We start from the raw sequence: 18,859 nt of genomic DNA, 5'->3' as shown, positions 1-18,859 counted from the left end.
AATGTTCATTGTGACTTAGTGCTCTTTGCCTGTACATTATTACTCCTTCAATAATCACATAGTGCTCTCTCTCAATTGAACCTACCTCCACTACATTTCCAGGCCTGAACCATTCACTTCATGTAAAGTTCTCATCTTTCTAATTCCTTTTGAAAATTGCTTTAAATCTGTGTCTACTCATTCTTGATCTTTTCACAAGTGGAAACTGTTTCCCAATGTGTACTCTATCCAGAAGTCTCATGACTTTGAAAACATTGATCAAATCTTCTCTTAACCTTCTCCTTTCCAAGGAACATAGTTCCAACTTCTCCAATTTATTCTTGTAACTGAAGTCTCTCATCACTGGAACCATTCTCATAAAGCACGTCTGTGCTCTCTGTAATATTCACATCCTTCATAAAGTGTGGTGCACAATATTGTATGCAATACTACAGCTGAGATCTAAGTAGTGGCTTATACAGGTTCAGCATAATCTCCATTCTATTGTACTCTAAAGAATTGATTAATAAATCCTAGAGTGCTGCCTGATTAATGAATTGCTGTCTCTGATTGTCCAACTACCTTTAATGACTTATGATAATATCTAACTAGGTCTCTCTGCTTCTGCATGTTGTTTATAGTAATACCCTTTATTATATACACGCTATGTTCTTTCTATCTCATACTTCTCCACATTGAAATTCATCTACAACCTATCCATCCACTCCACAAATTTGTCCAATGTCCTTTTGAAGTTTAAACTGTCCTCCTCATAGTGTAAAAAGCTAAGAAGAAACGATTCATCACAAACTTTCAAATTGTCCTCTCTCATTTATAATGTTTTTCAATGCCATACTGTGACTTTTGGTCTCAAATGGACTGGTCAAACAGAAGATGAAGTTTTCTTATATTAATTCTCCATAAAAAGAGTGATGTTGTTCATCCACAGATTATTTTTCTTCCTATAAAGAAGTTCATTCTCTTTCAATGTTGACCCGTTCTTCAAAGTTTTGTTCAAAGGCATTAGTACATACTTTGGTGCTTGGAATGATTAGCTTTGCTGCTTGGTCTGTATGTTTGGTGTCCCTTCAGTCTGTATCACATCGTCAATAAGTGACTTATTTTGCTACAAGAGTACATTGTTGGAAGAAGGCTGGAGAATGCCAGCTTTGCTGGTGTGGTGTTTTAGAACCACACCTGTGACAAGATGCAGCTGTATTAGGATTTTATGCTGATGTTGCCATATGTGGTTTAGTGTTCAAATGAAGGTCTGTCTCCACTGGTTATTATTCTTTAAGTAGTAAACACACTCTGCAGATTCTTCTGAATTAAATGGAACTTTTGCTGTGTAATACTTCTTGAACAATTTTCTGGACTCTATCCACTGCTATTTGAAGTGCTTATTCTGGAATTAGATCATCTTTCAACTGAAGTTCAACTGAAGATTGAATTATCTCAAACCAATGACAAATCTGTTATAAATGAGTTCTTGTTGTATGAGTCTTAAGTTTTGAAAGTATTTGAAGCTGTTGATTATTTTCTTGATTTGAAAGAATATTGCTGGAACTTTGATGTCCTTGTACTAATACTCACTTAATTATCTGTGGTATTCTAAGTTGATTAATGTTGGTCTTGTAAAGATTGTTGTTGTAGTACTAAAACTGAAAGCTGTTTGCAATAATACTGTTTTAAATAATGTTTACATTATAAAATTCCATTTCCCTTTACCAATTTGGTGTCTTCATATAGAAGAATAAAGATATTTTTCCAAGATTGGTGAAAGATTTCTTAAAGTCAAATTTTCTCAAAATGGCTCCACACAATAAGATTATTGAGAAAAGCTTTGACAACATAGAGATAGCAACCAATTCTTTTGTCTACAAATAACGCTGTTGTGACATCATTTCAGCCAATTCTTTTTCAGTGTCTGTTGTAAATTTGCATTGAATTTGACACACATAATTAGATTTGCACTTCATCCTATTTTGCATATTTTAATCATTAATAAAATTAATAAAGTTTTTGAATAAAACTTGACGTCATTCAAACACTTGAAATAATTTTAAAAAAACACTAACTTCACTGCGAGGGCTCTGATACTTTGAATTGCAATAACAATTTTTACGATTGATTTTTCTTTTCCTTTGTCAATAAGTTAAGCCTGTACTTGAGGAATTATCATAATTTGCTGTTGTTATCTTTGTCATCAATTACATAGTGCATGCCTTTATTAACTAACTGTTAGAAGTCTTAATTGTTCTCCTCAGACTAGTTTAGCAAGTCAAACCAAACCCTTTCCTTCCCTTAAGGGATCAAATCTGTTCTATGTATCTAATAATCGGCTTCTTTTCATGGATTCGGAATTCGGAATTCAGAATTCTCCCCTTAGTTGCTAATTGTACTTTTTTAAATCGTTCTTATCGTTCTTTAAAGGCTTGTTTACCTATGACTGGCTGTAACTTTTTTTTGACACTTAGCATGTTCAGATAGTTTTTCTGGGGAAGTTTTCTGTTCAGAGATGTTTCCCTCACAACAGCAGTATATCTTTCTGACTGCTAGCTGGTCTCAAAGCTGTCCCAACAAGTTTTTGAAAAAAGAAGATTTTTTTGAATTCTTCTCCTCTCCAGAAAATCTCAGATTTGTTACTTGATCTTCACTTCTGCCAAAATTTTCCAGGCAGTGAATCCTGTGCCTATCCCACTTTTATCGTGAGGTTTGATGTCATATTGGGAGTTAAAAGTTTAAAACAGATTAGGTAAAGGAAAAGTTGAAGTCAAGAACTATCTTCAAGCTTAGAATTTAAAGTCATTCTATTTATTATGCATTAATACTAAATACTGTTATACGTGGTACTCATAGCTACATCAAGCACTGATTTAAATTACATTACGTAAAGAATAAATTGTCTTCCTGGTATTCACACCTATGTTGAAGTCTGGTTTGGCTTAGACTTGCGGAGGGTTCGAACTTTGCCCTCAGTGTGTGATTTATAGTCAGTGATGTGCTCTCCATTACTTCATTTCTGGGGTTCCAAAGCTGTTCCACAGTGGTCCACACTCCCAGATCTTGATCATTAATAGAAGTCAGGAGAACCCAGGGACCCAGTACTAACCCCTCAGGAACACCACTACAAAACTTACTAACTTTTCTCATTGGGCTGTTATGTGACATTGTATTACATGTCGTTTGGGAATTAAAGTACATCTTATCAAAAGCATTATCTTCATCAAACCTCGCTGTTACCTCTTCAAACAGATTCAGTAAGTTGGTTAAACATGATTTTCCTTAACAAATCTATGCTGTTTCTCTCTAGTTAAACCATATTTTTTGATGTGACTGTTATTTTTATTCAGCACTATGTTTCTACAAGTTGCCCCACTATCGAAGTTAAACTGAGGGGTCTGCAATTGTTGGGCTTATCCTTAGAAATGTATGTGAACAAGGGTGTAATTTTTGGAATTTTCCAGTCCTCTGGCACCATCGCTGAGTCAGAGGAGGTCTGGAAAATTCTTGCCAGTACTTCTCCAATTTCCACTGTCCTTTCTTTCAACGTACATGGATGAATCCTATTTGATCCAGATGACATACCAACTCTAAGTACCAATAGCTTATCCAATATTTCCTCATCAATTTTTAACCCTTTTAATGACTGGGTTTTTTTCCATGATACAACAGCCCAGGTAACATCAAACCAGGAGATTAGCCCAGTTCAATGGAGAGTGCAGACGAGCATGTTAGGAGCAGCAGCAAGCAAATGTTAAAGTGAGGTGCCAACCTGTTGAAGCTATAAATCAGAACTACTATCACGCCAAACAACATAAGAAGCAAGTATTAGAGAGAACTAAACCAACATATCAGCTCTAAGCTCTGAAGTCCTGCAAATCCAGTCATGAATGGTGGTGGACAATTAAACAACTCACTGGATTCATAAATATCCCAGTTTTCAATGATGGAAGCAGCTGTACATCAGTACAAAACCCAAGAGTAAAGCATTTGCAACAACCTTCAGCCAGAAGTATCCAGTGGATGATTAATCTCAGCCTAAACCAGAGGTTCCCAGGGTTATAGTTGCCAGTTTTCAGCCAATTTAATTCACTCTACATAAGAAACAGTTGGAGGCACTGGATACTGCAAAGGCAATCAGCCCTGATAACTATAGTACTGAAGACTTGTGCTTGAGAACGTGGCATAACCATAAACCAGGCTGTACTTGTACAGCTAAAGCATTGGCATTTACCCAACAATGCAGAAAATTGCCCAGATATGTCCAGTACAAAAAAAGGACAAATCCAACCCGGCCCATTACTGCCCCATCAGGCTACTCTTGGCTGTTAGTGGAGTGATAGAAGGTATCATCAACAAAGCTTTTAATCAGCACTTGCTTAGCAATAACCTGCTCACTGATGCTCAGTTTGTGTTCCATCAGACCCACACACTCCTTACCTTATTGTTGCTTTAACTCAAGCATTTGAACAAAAGAGCTGAATTCCAGACATGAAGTGAGAGTGACTGCCATTTACATCAAGGCCACATTTAACCAACTGTGGCATCAAGGAGCCTGAGCAAAACTAGAATCAATTGATGTAACCAAGAAAACTTCTCTGCTGTTTGAAGACATATCTGACACAAAGGAAGGTAGTTGAGAACAAATAAATTAGAAGCACGAGTACACCCATCAGCCCTTGTACCCGCTTATCATTTGATAAGATCATGGGGAATCAGGTAATGTCCTATGCCCAGTCATCTTCAGCTGCTTCATCAATGACCTTTCCTCCACCATAAGGTCAGAAGTAGGGTTGTTTGTCAATGATTGTACAATGTTCAGCACCATTTATGAATCCTCAGACACTGAAGCAGTCCTGTCCAAAAGCAGCAAGACCTGGAGAATATCCAAGCTTGGGCAAACAATCGGCAAGTAACATTCAGGTCACATTAGTGCCAGGTATTATCTTCCAAGGAGGGCCAGGAGTCTGAAGTGTTAGCTTCTGGCCTGCTTTTCTAGCCACAGTATTTATCTGAATAGTCCAGTTCAGTTTCTGTTAACGATATGCAAGCCTTAGTGACAAAGTAGGAAGTTCTGTTACTGTACGGGTTCAAAATTGATAAGGAGGAAACATTGGGTAAGCTAATTTAAAGCTGACAAGACACCAGGGCCAAATGAGATACATCCAAGGATAGTGAATGATGATTGAAGGATTGCAAGGGTACTGGCCATAACCTTTACATCTTTCCTAATTTCAGGCAGGTGTTAGAATATTGGATAATTGCAAACATTATGCCATCATTTAAAAAAGTTTGTACGGATAAGCAGAGCAATTACGGACAAGCCAGTTTAACCTCATTAGTGGGGAAGTTTAGTTCACTGAAGGTGGCAAGGCAAGTAGAAAGAACATTTACTAAAACATTCAGTAGCCTGGCCTTTATAAATAGTGGCACAGGGTACAAGAATAATGAAGTCATGCTGAATTTATGCATAACTTGTTAAACCTCAACTGGACTGTTGTGTATTGTTCTGGGCACCACATTGCTGTAGGGATGTGAACATATTCAAGAGAGTACTATTTAAAAAAATGCTTTTACAGGAATGAAAAATGTCAGTTATAAAGAAAGATTAGGGGCTTGGGGATTTTCCCCTTGGAGAGAAAAAAAGCTAACTGGAGATCTGATAGAAGGTTTCAAAATATTGAGAGATGTGGATAAAGAAAATATAGAGAAACTGTTTCCACTCGTAAAAGGGTTAATCTTTGAGATGGCACAGGTCTAAAGTAACTTGCAAATGTAGCAAATGTGATGAGAGAACAAGTTTTGAATACAACAGACAGTCTAGGTCTGGAATGGATTGCCTGAAAGTGTGGTGGTTGCAGAGACAATTGAGGCAGTCAACAATGCATTGGACAATTACTTGTATAAAAATAAAGCACAACACTGTCAAAGAAAGGTAGGTGAATGGCATTATGTCATATTCCTCGTTGGAGGGTTGGTGTCGAGTTGATGGATGGAATTACCTCCTACTATGTTGTAACAGTTGTGTGATTCTGTGATGACCTGGATATATCTAGGCTTAGGATGAAAAGTGACAAGTAACATTCGCACCACACACATTCTAAGGAATGACCATCCGTGACAAGGGAGAATTTAAACATCTTGCCTTGATGTTTATTGGCATTTCTATTGTTGTATCCACCACTATCAATATCTGGCTGTTGGCATTGACCAGAAACTGTACAGGAACATATCAATACTACGGCAACAAAAGCAAAATAGAGGATTGGAATTTTGTTTTAGAGATAGTAGGAACTGCAGATGCTAGAGAATCTGAGATAACAAGGTGTAGAGCTGGATGAACACAGCAGGCCAAGCAGCATCAGAGGAGCAGGAAGGCTGACGTTTCAGTCCTAGACCCTTCTTCAGAAATGGAATTCTGTGATGAGTAACCGATCGCCTGCCTCCTGAAAGTCTATCCATTATATACAAGGCACAAGTCAGGAGCATAATGGTATACACTTTACTTGTCTGGATGGAAGCAGCTCCAAAAACACTCAATAAGCTTAATACCATCCATGGCAAAGCAGCTCGCTTGAGTGGCACCCTATTCACCTCATTCAAAATTCACTCCCTTCACATCAATTAACAATGACAGGAGTGTGTATTATCTACAAAATGAATTGTAGTAACACAACAAGGCTCCTTTGACAGCACCTTCTGTAACCTCTGTCACTGAGAAGTACAAGGGCAGCAGATGCATGGGAAAACCACTATCTGCAAGTTCTCCCCTAAGCCATACACCATTCTGACTTGGAATTGTATTGTCATTCCTTCACTGTTGATGTATCTAAATCCTTGAATTCCCTTCTTGACAGTATTGCAGGTATTTCTATACCCCAGGGACTGCGACAATTCAAAAAGGGAGCTAATCACCATCTTTGCATGGGCAGTTAGGAACATGAAATAAATGCTCCGTCTCCTCCTCTTCAATTTTGTTTTGTGGAATACCCCAGTTCAGTGCACAATCTTAGCCATAATTTCCAGTAATCTTCCATTTCAGTTTTCCTCTCTAGTGCCACTCTGAACTCTCTGCCTGCTACATTGTTTCAATGAAGCTCGATGTGAGCTCCAGAAACTGCAGCTCAATTCTCATTTAGACAATTTACGGTCCTCCAGACTCAGCAGTAATTTTAATAACCCTGATCATAACCTCTAGTGTCATTTTTTTTTGGACAGTTGGTTTTGATGATGATTCTGCTACTTCTTTTCACAACTCCTGTCTTCAATCCCATCTTTTTTTTCCATTACCCTTAACTGTTTGCCTTGCAACCTTCAACCCTTTGGTTATTTTGGGTCACGCTTTCACCATTGAGATGGGTAGCTCAAAATTTCCCAGCTTGATGCACTCAACTCAGAAAAATTGCCCTTGCATTTTACTCCAGGAGAATAAGTGGTCACTGGGTGGGGCACATAAGTGGAATGGGATACATGTGTAAGATCTGTTGAAGTTACCTTTCAAATGGCTACTGCAATCATCATCAACATCACCATTGAAGGCTGTGAATGATAAATCCTTAAAAACCTGGCCTCATTCCATGAAAATTGTCAAGGGCTGGAAGATGACTACCACCCTACAATGAAATTTGCCACATCAGGAGCACACAGCCTACACCCTTTTCCCACAGCAGTGAAAATTGCAAATACCTACAATAGTAGTGGGAATCCTGGAATTTGGTGTCATCCATGATTTTTAATGGACCATGATATTTCCCCAACTCCATAACAAATCTGGCCTTTAATCTTTCCTGTCTTCCTGTCACAGACCTTTTCTTTCATTCTTTGCTCCCATTCCTCTTTTCTCTGTAATGCCAGGACACAAACTGAACTGACAACTGTTTCTTTCTCCACAGCTGCTGCATGATCTGTTGAGTCCTTCCAGCATGTTCTGCTTTTATTTCAGATTTACAGTGTTGGCAGTATGTCATCTAACATCTCTTTATGTCGCTTGGTGTCAAACTCTTTTTTGAGAATGTTCGTGTAAAATACATTGGTATGTTTTGCTACTGTAAATAAAAGCTGTTGTTGGTTACATTTTCTTAAGCAGCTACATCAAAATGAAAAGACATTTACCAAATTTACAGGCAGAATCCTCGAAATGCATGCACCGATTGGAGCAGCAGTTAGAAGCAATGAAGAATTTACAGGAGTTAGGGGGTGTGATGGATGGCAGTTGCAGGAAGGGAGATACACTAAAAATACAGTCAGGTAGATGGGTTACCTCCAGGAAAGGTAGGAGAGGAAAGCAGGTAGTGCCGGAGTCTCCTGCGGCTATACCCATCTCAAACAAGTGTGCTGTTTTGGAAAATATAGAGAGTGATGGACTCTCAGGGGAATGTAGCACTGACAGCCAGGTTTCTGGTACCGAGACTGGCTCTAATATAACAAAGGGTAGGACAGGTTCCAAGTGATTGATTGTAACAGGGGACTCTCCAATCAGAGGAACAGACAGATGTTTCTGCAGCTGACAGCAAGACATCAGAATGGTATGTTACCTCCCTAGTGCCAGGATCATGGATATCTTGGAGAGGGTGCAAAATATTCTCAAAGGAGAGAAGGACCAGCAGGAGGTTGTTGTACACCTTGGAAATACCAACACATGAAGAGATAAGGATGAGATTCTGAGTAGAGAATATAGGAAGTTAGGCAGGAATTTAAAAAGGAAGTCCTGGACGGTAGTAATATCTGGAGATTACTCCCGGTATCACGATCTAGTGAGGATACAAATAGGAGGATAGAGCAGATGAATGTATGGCTGAGGAGCTGGTGCAGGGGACAAGGATTCACATTTTTGGATCATTGGAATCTCTTTGGGGTAGAAGTGACCTGTATAAGAAGGATGGATTACTTCAGAGTTGGAAGGGGACTAATTTACTGGTGGAGAGATTTGCTAGAGCTGTTCGGGAGAAGTTAAACTAGTTGGAGGAGGGGGCACAGTTTTGGGATCCAGGCAGATAAAGAGGAAAGAGACCAGTCTCAGACTGGTACAGTTGGGGAAAGGAGCAAGTCAAACAGTCAGGGAAGGCAGTAACAAAGCGGAGAATGAGGTATGACTGATAAATTAAACTGTATTTATTTCTGTCAATAGGCCCAACAGGTCAGCCAGATGAACTCAGGGCATTGTTGAGAACATGAGACTGGGATATCATAGCAATTATAGAGACATAGCTCAGGGATGGACAGGATTGGTAGCTCAATTTTCCAGAGTATAGATACTATAAGAAGGATAGAAAGTGGGGCAAGACATCCCGGCCAATGCATCTTGTTCCTTGTGGGCGGCACGGTGGCTCAGTGGCTAGCAATGCTGCCTTACAGCTCCAGGGACATGGGTTCAATTCCACCCTTGGGCGACTGTCTGTGTGGAGTTTGGGAGGATATTCCTAGGATTGCATCCAGGGAAGTTCTTTGGGTGGAACTGAGAAATAGGAAAGGGATGATCACCTTATTGGGATTGTCAGCAAGAAATTGAGAAACAACTTTTAAGGAGATCTCAGTTATCTGTAAGAATAATAGGGTGGTTATGGTAGGGGATTTTAACTTTCCAAATATACACTGGGACTGCCATAGTACTAAGGTCTTGAATGGTGAGGAATTTGTTAAGTGTGTATGAGAAAATTTTCTGATTCAGTATGTGGATGTACCCACCAGAGAAGGTGCAAAACCTGACCTGCTCTTGGGAAATGAGGCCCGGCAGGTGACTGAGCTGTCAGTGGGGAAGCACTTTGGGGCCAGTGACCATAATTCTATTAGTTTTGAAATAGTGATGGAAAAAGATAGACCGGATCTAAAAGTTAAAGTTCTAAATTGGAGAAAGGCCAATTTTGACAATATTAGTAAAGGGATGGCTGGAAAATGGGAAGCCTTCAAAAATGAGATAACCAGACAATATGTTCCTAATAGGGTGAAGGGCAAGGCTGGTAGGTATAGGGAATGCTGGATGACTAGAAAAATTGAGGGTTTGGTCAAGAAAAAGAAGGAAGCATATGTCAAGTATAGACAGCAGAGATTGAGTGAATCCTTAGAATATGAATATCCTTTATTGTCATTTGTACTCCCGTACAGAAATACAGGAGGACAGTGAAAAGTTTTTACAATGGCTGCCTTTTAATGGTGCCATCTTACATATGTGTACCTAGTTACACATCTTACTGAGTTAAAAAATAGTGTTATTATACAAAAGGGGATTAAAAGGAAAGCTGTAACACTACTAGGGAGGCGATGACCTAGTGGTATTATCGCTGGACTGTTAATCCAGAGACCCAGATAACATTCTGGGGCCCGGGTTCGAATCATGCCACAGCAGATGGTGGAATTTGAATTCAATTATGTCTGGAATTAAGAATCTAATGGTGACCATGAATCCATTATCGATTGTCAGGAAAAACCCATCTGGTTCACTAATGTCCTTTAGGGAAGGAAACTGCCAACCTTACCTGGTCAGGCCTACATGTTACTCCAGACCCACAGCAATGTGGTTGACTCTCAATTGCCCTCTGGGCAATTAGGGATGGGCAATAAATGCTGCCTAGCCAGCGACACCCTCATCCCACAAATGAATTTAAAAAAAACTTAGTGTTTAAGAATAAGGTAGAAATGAGATGGTTATAACATTGGGAAAAGGATTTACATTACATCTCTGTACATCTCTGCTGTCTAAATCAGACACATGCTTCCTTCTTTTTCTTGACCAAAGCCTCATTTTCTCTCGTCATCCAGTGTTCCCTACATCTACCAGTGTGGCCATTCACCCTAACAGGAACCTACTCTCCGACGAGTCTTGTTATCTCATTTTTGAAGATCGCAAAGACAGTAAGAGTACATTTAAGAGGGAAATCAGGAGGGCAAAAAGGGGTCATGAAATAGATTTGGCAAATAGGGTCAAGGAGAATCCAAAGGGATTCTACAAATATATTAAGGACAACAGGGTAAATGGGGAGAAAATGGGGCCCCTTAAAGATCAGCAACTGTGGAATTGCAGGAGATAGGGGAGTTACGAAATGAGTATTTTCCATTAGTGTTTACCATGGAAAGGATATGGAAGATATAGAAGGTGGGGACATAAATAGCGACATCTTGAAAAACGTCCATAAGGAAGAAGTGTTAGATGACTTAAAATGCATAAATCTGAATAAATCCTGGGACCTGATCTGGTATACTCTAGAACTTTGTAGGAATCTAGGAAAGTGATTGCTGGACCCTTTGCTGAGATATTTGTATCATTGCTAGCCTCAATTGAGGTGCTAGAAGACTGGAGGTTGGCAAAAATAGTGCCACTATTTAAGAAAGGTGGTAAGGAAAAGCCAGGGAACTGTAGACCGGTGAGTCTGACATCGGTGGTAGGCAAGTTGTTGAAGGGAATCCTGAGGGACAGGATTTGCATGTATTTGGAAAGGCAAGGATAGTCAACATGGCTTTGTGTGTGAAAAATCGGGTCTCACTAACTTGATTGAGATTTTGACGAAGTAACGAAGAGGACTGATGAGGGCAGAACAGTGGACATGATCTATATGGACTTCAGTGAGGCATTCAATAAGGTTCCTCATGGTAAACTAGTTAACAAGGTTAGATCACATGGAATACAAGGAGAACTAACCATCTGGATACAGAACTGGCTCAAAGATAGAAGGCAGCCAGTGGTGGTGGAGGGTTGCTTTTCAGCTTAGAGTCCTGTGACCAGTGGTGTGCCACAAGGATCGGTGCTGGGTCCACTGCTTTTTGTTATTTATATGAATGATTTGGATGTGAACATAGAAGGTATGGTTAGTAAGTTTGCAGATGACACCAAAATTGGAGGTGTAATGGACAGAGAAGAACATTACCTCAGAGTACAATGGGATCTTGATCAGTTGGGCCAATGGGTCAAGAGTGGCAAATGGAGTTTCATTTAGATAAATGTGAGATGCTGCATTTTGGAAAGGCAAATCAGGGCAGCTCTTATACACTTAATGGTAAGATCCTGGGGAATGTTGCTGAACAGAGAGCCGGGTGGAGTGCAAGTTCATACTTCCTTGAAAATGGAGTCCCAGGTAGGCAGGATAGTGAAGAAGGCCTTTGGTATGCTTGCCTTTATTGGTAAGTGCATCGAGTATAGGAGTTAAGAGGACATGTTGTGGCTGTACAGGACATTGGTTAGGCCTTTTTTGGAATATTGCATGCAATTCTAATTTCGTTGCTATAGGAAGGTTGCTGTGAAACTTGAAAGGGTTCAGAAAAGATTTGCAAAGATGTTGTCAGGGTTGGAGCGTTTGAGCTATCGGGAGAGGCTGAATAGGCTGGGGCTATTTTCCCTGGAGCATCGGATGCTAAGCAGTGACCTTATAGTGGTTTATAAAATCATGAGGGGCACAGATAGCGTAAAGAGACATGATCTTTTCCCTGGGGTGGGTGAGTCCAAAACTAGAGGACACATGTTTAAGGTGAGAGGGGAAAGATTTAAAAGAAACCTAAGGGGCAACTTTTTCATGCAGAGGGTGGTGTGCGTATATGGAATGAGCTGCTAGAGGAAGTGATGGAGGCTCGTACAATTACAATATTTAAAAGGCATCTGGATGGGTATCTGAATATGAAGTGTTTAGAGGGATATGGGCCAAATGCTGGCAAACAGCACTAGATTAATTTAGGATGTCTAGTTAGCATGGACGAGTTGGTCAAAAGAGTCTGTTTCCATGTTGTACAGCTCTATGACTCCAATTAATTAATAATTAACAGAATTAAGGGTGGGCAAAGAATGCTGTCCTTGTCAGCGATACTCACATCCCATGAACATACAAAAAAACTATCTCCTGCACAGCAAATATTCATAATTAAGGTAACTGGGTTCCTGTTCTTCTCTGAGGAGTTTTACTGTGAAATGGCAATGTGAGGAAACAGTGATCACAACTTTCACTTTTTCCAAGGGGATAAAACAGTTAGTATTGGATCAGCTACCTGTTGGATTCCATTCCCCTTCACTGATTGTTAGTCAAATTCTCCTCTGATGAGAGGGTCAGCTTATCATGACAGATTGACTAGATGAATCATATTTTTAAGAATTTAGAAACAGATAAGTTCTCAGAGAGCCAGAAAGAGTAATTGCTGAGAGGTTATTTTCCTTCACTTTAAAGTGTTGAATCAAGAGTCAGAGGCTCAGGATAAATAAAAAAATCAGCTATTCACTACTGAGATGCTGGAAAATTTCTTTACTCAGACAATTGTGAATGACTGGGATTCTCTACAACTGAGTAATGTGCATCGATTCAAGGCTGTGATTGACAGATGTTTGGGCACTATGAAATCTAAGATTGTGTAGGAAAGAGGACTTATTGTAGAAGTACAACCACAATATTTTCAATGTGGGAGCAATCTTGAGGAGAATGGCACACTCTGCTACTAATTTTAATATTCTTAGATCCTCTATTGATGAGTGCAAACATCATAGCAGTGCAATACAGTTAAATCGCTTACCTTTTTATCCAAAAAAACAGTAAAAACCTATTCTAACTATTTAATTTTCTATTCCCATATCAGCCAACATCACAGGCTTTCTCATTGAGATCATTGAATTTACTATAAATTATTGTTGAATTGCAAGCACCTTTCTCGATACTGGGTTCAAACAATACAAATTAATTTATTTTAGGATCCAAACCATCATCAAGGAGGGGTCTTCAATCTAATTAGACATGTTTGGAATGAAATGGAGGTTTAATGGATGGATGGATGGTTTTTCAAACTATTGCGTCACCTTTCTATTACAAGTCATTTTTTAAAGTTGGATAATTGATTATAAACCTGAACTTGTTTCTTTCTCTCTTGGTAGCAATTAACAAATACCAATAAAAGATAAACACTTTGTCCAGTTTATAATCACATCTGGAATAAAAATTGTGATTACTAATACATCAGCATGCCGTGTTAATTATTTACTTTTTCCCATACTTCTGTTCTATGAAGTATAGTTTTAAATCTATTGGGCCACAGCACACAGTAACAAACTTAGTGGAATGGATAGTCTGGAGCAGCATGTAAGGCCACTTCTTAACATTAACCTCTAACATTTGAGTTACACTAATGGTTATCTGAACTCTTCAAAATTTGGATTATTGAGCTTTGAAGTTAAGAATAAAGTATGGTAACTGAAAATGTATCAATATTTCATAACACTGAAACGATAGGAAGGCAACGAAAAATGTAATTACTAACCTGGATTCAAAAGTATTATCTTTGACAATGCATTGTTTCTTCTCTGGCACTCCGTTCCAGGTTTTAGGATCTGCCATATCAACCAATGCTTTGGCATTAAGCAAACCAAAACCAAATCTACTGTTCACCATTAGACCGGCTCCATTCTTTTTCCAGCCTAGGTTGTTGGCCAGCGGATCATATTCAGAAGTCCAGACAATTAAATGTTGCAATTCCCTCCATGTAAGATTTGGGCTTTTGAAAAAGCAATAATATAACTTGCTAAGTCAGGCATTAACTAATTTATAGTACAGTTGTTAAAAAAAGCATTATTGCAACTCTAATTTAAAGTTGTTCATTTTCATTATGCTTACCCTGCTTTTATTAAGCCAGCCTCTGCTTGACACAGACTCTATAATGCACAGTATAATTGCTACTCTTTGACGCTTTGTTTCAATTTATCAAGTGCTGTAAGTTTAGTATCCTGGTACATTAAGGCATGGACTATAGAACTGCGCAGTAAACAATATGTCAAATTCTGTTTGTATATTTAGACAAGAGCTTTGTGACTAATTCAACGTATATCATTGTTTCAAAATTTTAGGAAAGAATATCTTAACTATGTTTGAATGAACAACCAAGTTGCAATTCAACTCAATCAGCTTGAAAACAACGTACAAAACTTTATCTTTGTGTCTTGTTTATAAGAATATATCATGTATTGCTATGAACATTACACAAATCATTAACATTCTGATCTTGACCTGTAACTATGATTTTGTAGCAGCTATCCGCCTGCTCCTCTGATGCTGCCTGGCCTGCTGTGTTCCTCCAGCTCCACGCTGTGTTATCCCTGACTCCAGCACCTGCAGTTCTTGCTATTTCAAAGAGCTAAGGATTTTCTGCTTTCACACAGTCTATAGTAAAATTAAATGTAATGTACCGCTGCTAACCTAATGGCAATTTCATTTCATCTTATTGCAATTAGAAAACAGAGTATTATACAGTAACACTTTATGTCCAGATAAAATGGACAAATATTATAGGGTATGGATGGTGGCAGATTCAGCACTGGTGGCACCATTTGAACCTCTAGGTCAGACAGAAATAGTTTCACTTGACAGAGACAGTCAATGCCTAGCACTTCTGTATCATGAATGTTCTTTCTTTCTTTATTCTTTCATTGGATGCAGGTTTCTGAAACAAGGCTGGCATGTTTTCCTATCCCTAATTGACCTCGAGTGACTTGCTAGGCCATTGGACAGAGCAGTTGAGAGTCAACCACACTGTTGTGGGTCTTTAGTCACATCTAGACCAGACCAGGTAAGGATGATAGACTTCCTTCCCTAAAGGATGTTAGTGAACCACAGGGATTCATAGAATAATTTTTAATATTTTTACAAACACGAATGCCAAGACTAGCTTTCAACTCCATGATTAATTAACAAAATTCTAATCCACCAGCTATTGCGTTGGATTTTAACCCATTTCCCCAGAAATTTAACTTGGCATGCAGATTAATAGTCCAATGACTTTACCAATACGCCACCATCTCCCTACAAATGTTGCTATTTGTCGCTCATCAGCCCAAGTGTGAAAACTGTCAAGATCCTGCAGCATGGTACAAAATTTGCAGAGTCTTGAATTTATGAGCCTTGTGCAATTGTGAGCATCTCCACCTCTGATCTTATGATGGAGGAAGGCCACTGATGAAGCAACTGCAGATGGTTAGATAGGCCTCAGAAACTCCTGCAGTTCATGCCCTGTATGTGAGACTGATCACACCATTGTAGCACACATTTCCTCAGGTAACACTGAGGAGGACTTTACAGGATTGATGTAGAGTTTCTGTCTTCATCATTTCCAGTACCTAAAATAATGCTGTGATGTCTCTTGTTTTCTTCTTTTTCAGATTTTCTGTAATAGTTTGCTGAACCTGAGTTACTTGCTCAGCTGTTTCAGAGGGCAGTTACAAGTCAGCTACACTGTTGTGGGCCTGGAGACACACACAGGCCAGATCAGACAACAATGATGACACAACTCCTTTCTGAAGAAGTCATACCAGACTCAAAGCATTAACTATCTTTCTTTGCCAGATCTGCCAAGTTTCTCTAGTAATTTCTGTGTTTATTACAATATATTGGAGGCTGCGTTTGCAGTGATCATTGAGAAGCTGAGAAAGTGTGGGCATGAACCCACTAGTGACTTCTTCAAAGTATGCATGGTTAGGAATTTGTGAATGCCTGCATCTTCAGGCTTCCATTGGATTTGACAGCCGAAAACAACAATGTGAACATTCTTGAGGATATGCTTATGGCCAGTATGACTGCAGATGCTCCACATTCAATTCTAGAGCAAAGAAGTGTTCATGTAATCCTGGGATGTTTATGGTGCCTAGCTATTGTTTAACATGATCCAAATAATTTTACATTCAAAGATTGAAAGTAAGCTCACTTAGATCAATTGTATAATTCAACAATTTCAGTATGGAAGCCATGCTTGAAGGAATAACAGGTGGTAATAAAGCTTTTGCAGCCCAATTCTCCAACCTGCATTCTTGACAAATGTGACCCCTGACTGAATTACTCCGTGCATCTAGGACAAAGCGTTAGGACATTCATGACTTTCTTCAGATGATAGAGTTTTGTAACTCATTATCGGCTTATTCTTATAAATAAGTGATCAATGAGTAACATCTGTATCTGGGCTAGTGACTGATTCAAGTATGGGTGATAGCAATTGATACTATAGTGATTGCTCTCTGTGCCTAAATCGTCAGGAACACTGCACTCTCTGTGAAGGAATCAGAGGGAATATTATTAGCGCCTAAACTCATATATAAATTATATTTTCATTCCTTAAGCCTTGAAGCATGCAACATTAATATGCTAAGCCAGCAACCAATAGGAAAGCTCAGATGATTAGTATGAAATGTACCTGGTGTTCTGTACAATCCTTTAATCTCCTAAGTACCAGAGCCTTTCAGAGCCGTCTCCCTATGACATAAGCAGTGCACTGTTCATCTGCTGTCTAAAATGTCACCAGGAATAGTACACCATCAATATGTATCTTCAAAGAAATGCAAATCAGGTCTTTAAAAATAATAAAAGTGCCAATTAATAAGAGAGGCTGATGTGTTATATTCATTCCTTTTAACTGCCTAAAAAGTACTTTAATTCCCCAGCCTTATCTTGATGCAGTTTGTCCTTTGAAAGTTCTGCAACTCTTTCTGGAGACTCTCCTAGGTTTTTAAAGCTGTCAACCTCAGGATGAACCATTTGGTGACAACTATTTGTGTTACATTTCCAACACAAGATATTCATTCTCTTGTAAAAGAAGAAGCCTCTAATCAGGATTCCAGTGTCCCAACCCATAATATGTGTTCCTTCATGTTTTTCTGGTTCAACTGAATGTTTTGCATACTCCACTTCATACGAACGTTTTTATTTTTGTTGGCTGTGTGGCAACCTATCTACTTGAAAATTTAAAAGGACGATAATTATCAGTGAATCACAATTTGCTGATTTTCCTTTGATCCTATCTGCAGCCTTTGATTGCATAAAATTGCAAGAATTGTCATATGTCTGCCATTGTGAATTAAATCTCTTACAATTATTGTAATGTCCCAAGAGTTTTCTATTCATAAGCAAAAAAATGTTGAATATCAAATAACTAGTACTGTAGAGAGAGCTTTAAACTAATGGGGTGGAGGCAGTGAAGGGAGAAGGAAAATGTAATCTTACAAAGCAAAAGGATTTGGCAGGATTACAGGACAGCTATTTGGATAATGATATGCAGAATAGGACAGGAAGGGAAAAAATATACAAACATAGAAAAGCAGCAAAAAATAGGAACAAAAAGGGGAAAATATGAAAAAAATGGCAAAACTAATGGCTGTTCACTTGACCACACGTAGTATTCAGACAAAATAGATGCATTAATCACAAAAATATAGGTTAATGGGTCTGATCTTATAGCTATTATGGAGGCACTGTTACAAGGAGATCAAAGATGGGAACTAAATATTTAACGGTATGTAACTTTGTAAAGGACAATCAGGAAGGAAAGGGTGGTGGGGTAGCATTGCTGGTATAGGATGGAATAAGTAAAACAACAAGAAGTATTTTGAAATAGAAGATATGGAATCCATATGGGGGGATGGGTTGCAGTAAGAAATAAAAAGGGAAAGAAGACACAGTAGGGTTAGTCTATAGACCCTACACCTACAGTGGCTATATGGTGGGGCAGAGAATAAATCAGGAAATAATGAGGACATGTAACAAATACAGTACATTAACCATGGAAGAGTTTAATCTTCATGTAGATTGGGATAGTCAGATTGGCAGAGGAAACCAGAAGGAAGCATTCATAGAGTGTATCCAGGACAGTTTCCCACAATAATATGGTCTGGATTCAACCAAGAATCAGGCTATTTTGGATCTGGTGATGTGTTTTAAAAAAGCAGGTTTAATGCATGATGTTAGAGTAAAAAATCTCCTTTGGAAACATGGGCAATGGTAGAATTTAGCATTCAGTTTGAGAGGGAAGAACTTGGCTCAGAAACAACTATGCTCAACTTAAATAAACATAATTACAAAGGAATGAGGGCAGAGCTGGCTGGGTGGACTGGGAAAGGAGTTTAGCAGTAAAGACAGTTGAGGAACAATAACAAGCTTTT

General features: G+C 38.8%; 1 protein-coding gene across 3 annotated transcripts in view; it reads right to left on the bottom strand.

Annotated features, from left to right (window-relative positions):
• Window positions 1-18,859, bottom strand: part of pcsk1 (proprotein convertase subtilisin/kexin type 1) — an 84,089-nt gene that overhangs the window by 15,718 nt on the left and 49,512 nt on the right. For 2 of the 3 annotated variants that reach the window (XM_048594916.1, XM_048594918.1), the window contains one exon: window positions 14,203-14,436. The exons of the other annotated variant lie outside the window; for it this stretch is intronic. In XM_048594916.1, coding sequence (XP_048450873.1) covers window positions 14,203-14,436 — 234 coding nt within the window. The remainder of the gene's footprint in view (window positions 1-14,202; window positions 14,437-18,859) is intronic. 3 annotated transcript variants of the gene reach the window in all.

This window comes from Rhincodon typus, chromosome 3 (assembly GCF_021869965.1).
Source record: "Rhincodon typus isolate 14 chromosome 3, sRhiTyp1.1, whole genome shotgun sequence".
In the NCBI taxonomy this organism is placed as follows: Eukaryota; Metazoa; Chordata; class Chondrichthyes; order Orectolobiformes; family Rhincodontidae; genus Rhincodon; species Rhincodon typus.
This window is presented reverse-complemented; position numbering and strand designations above follow the sequence as displayed.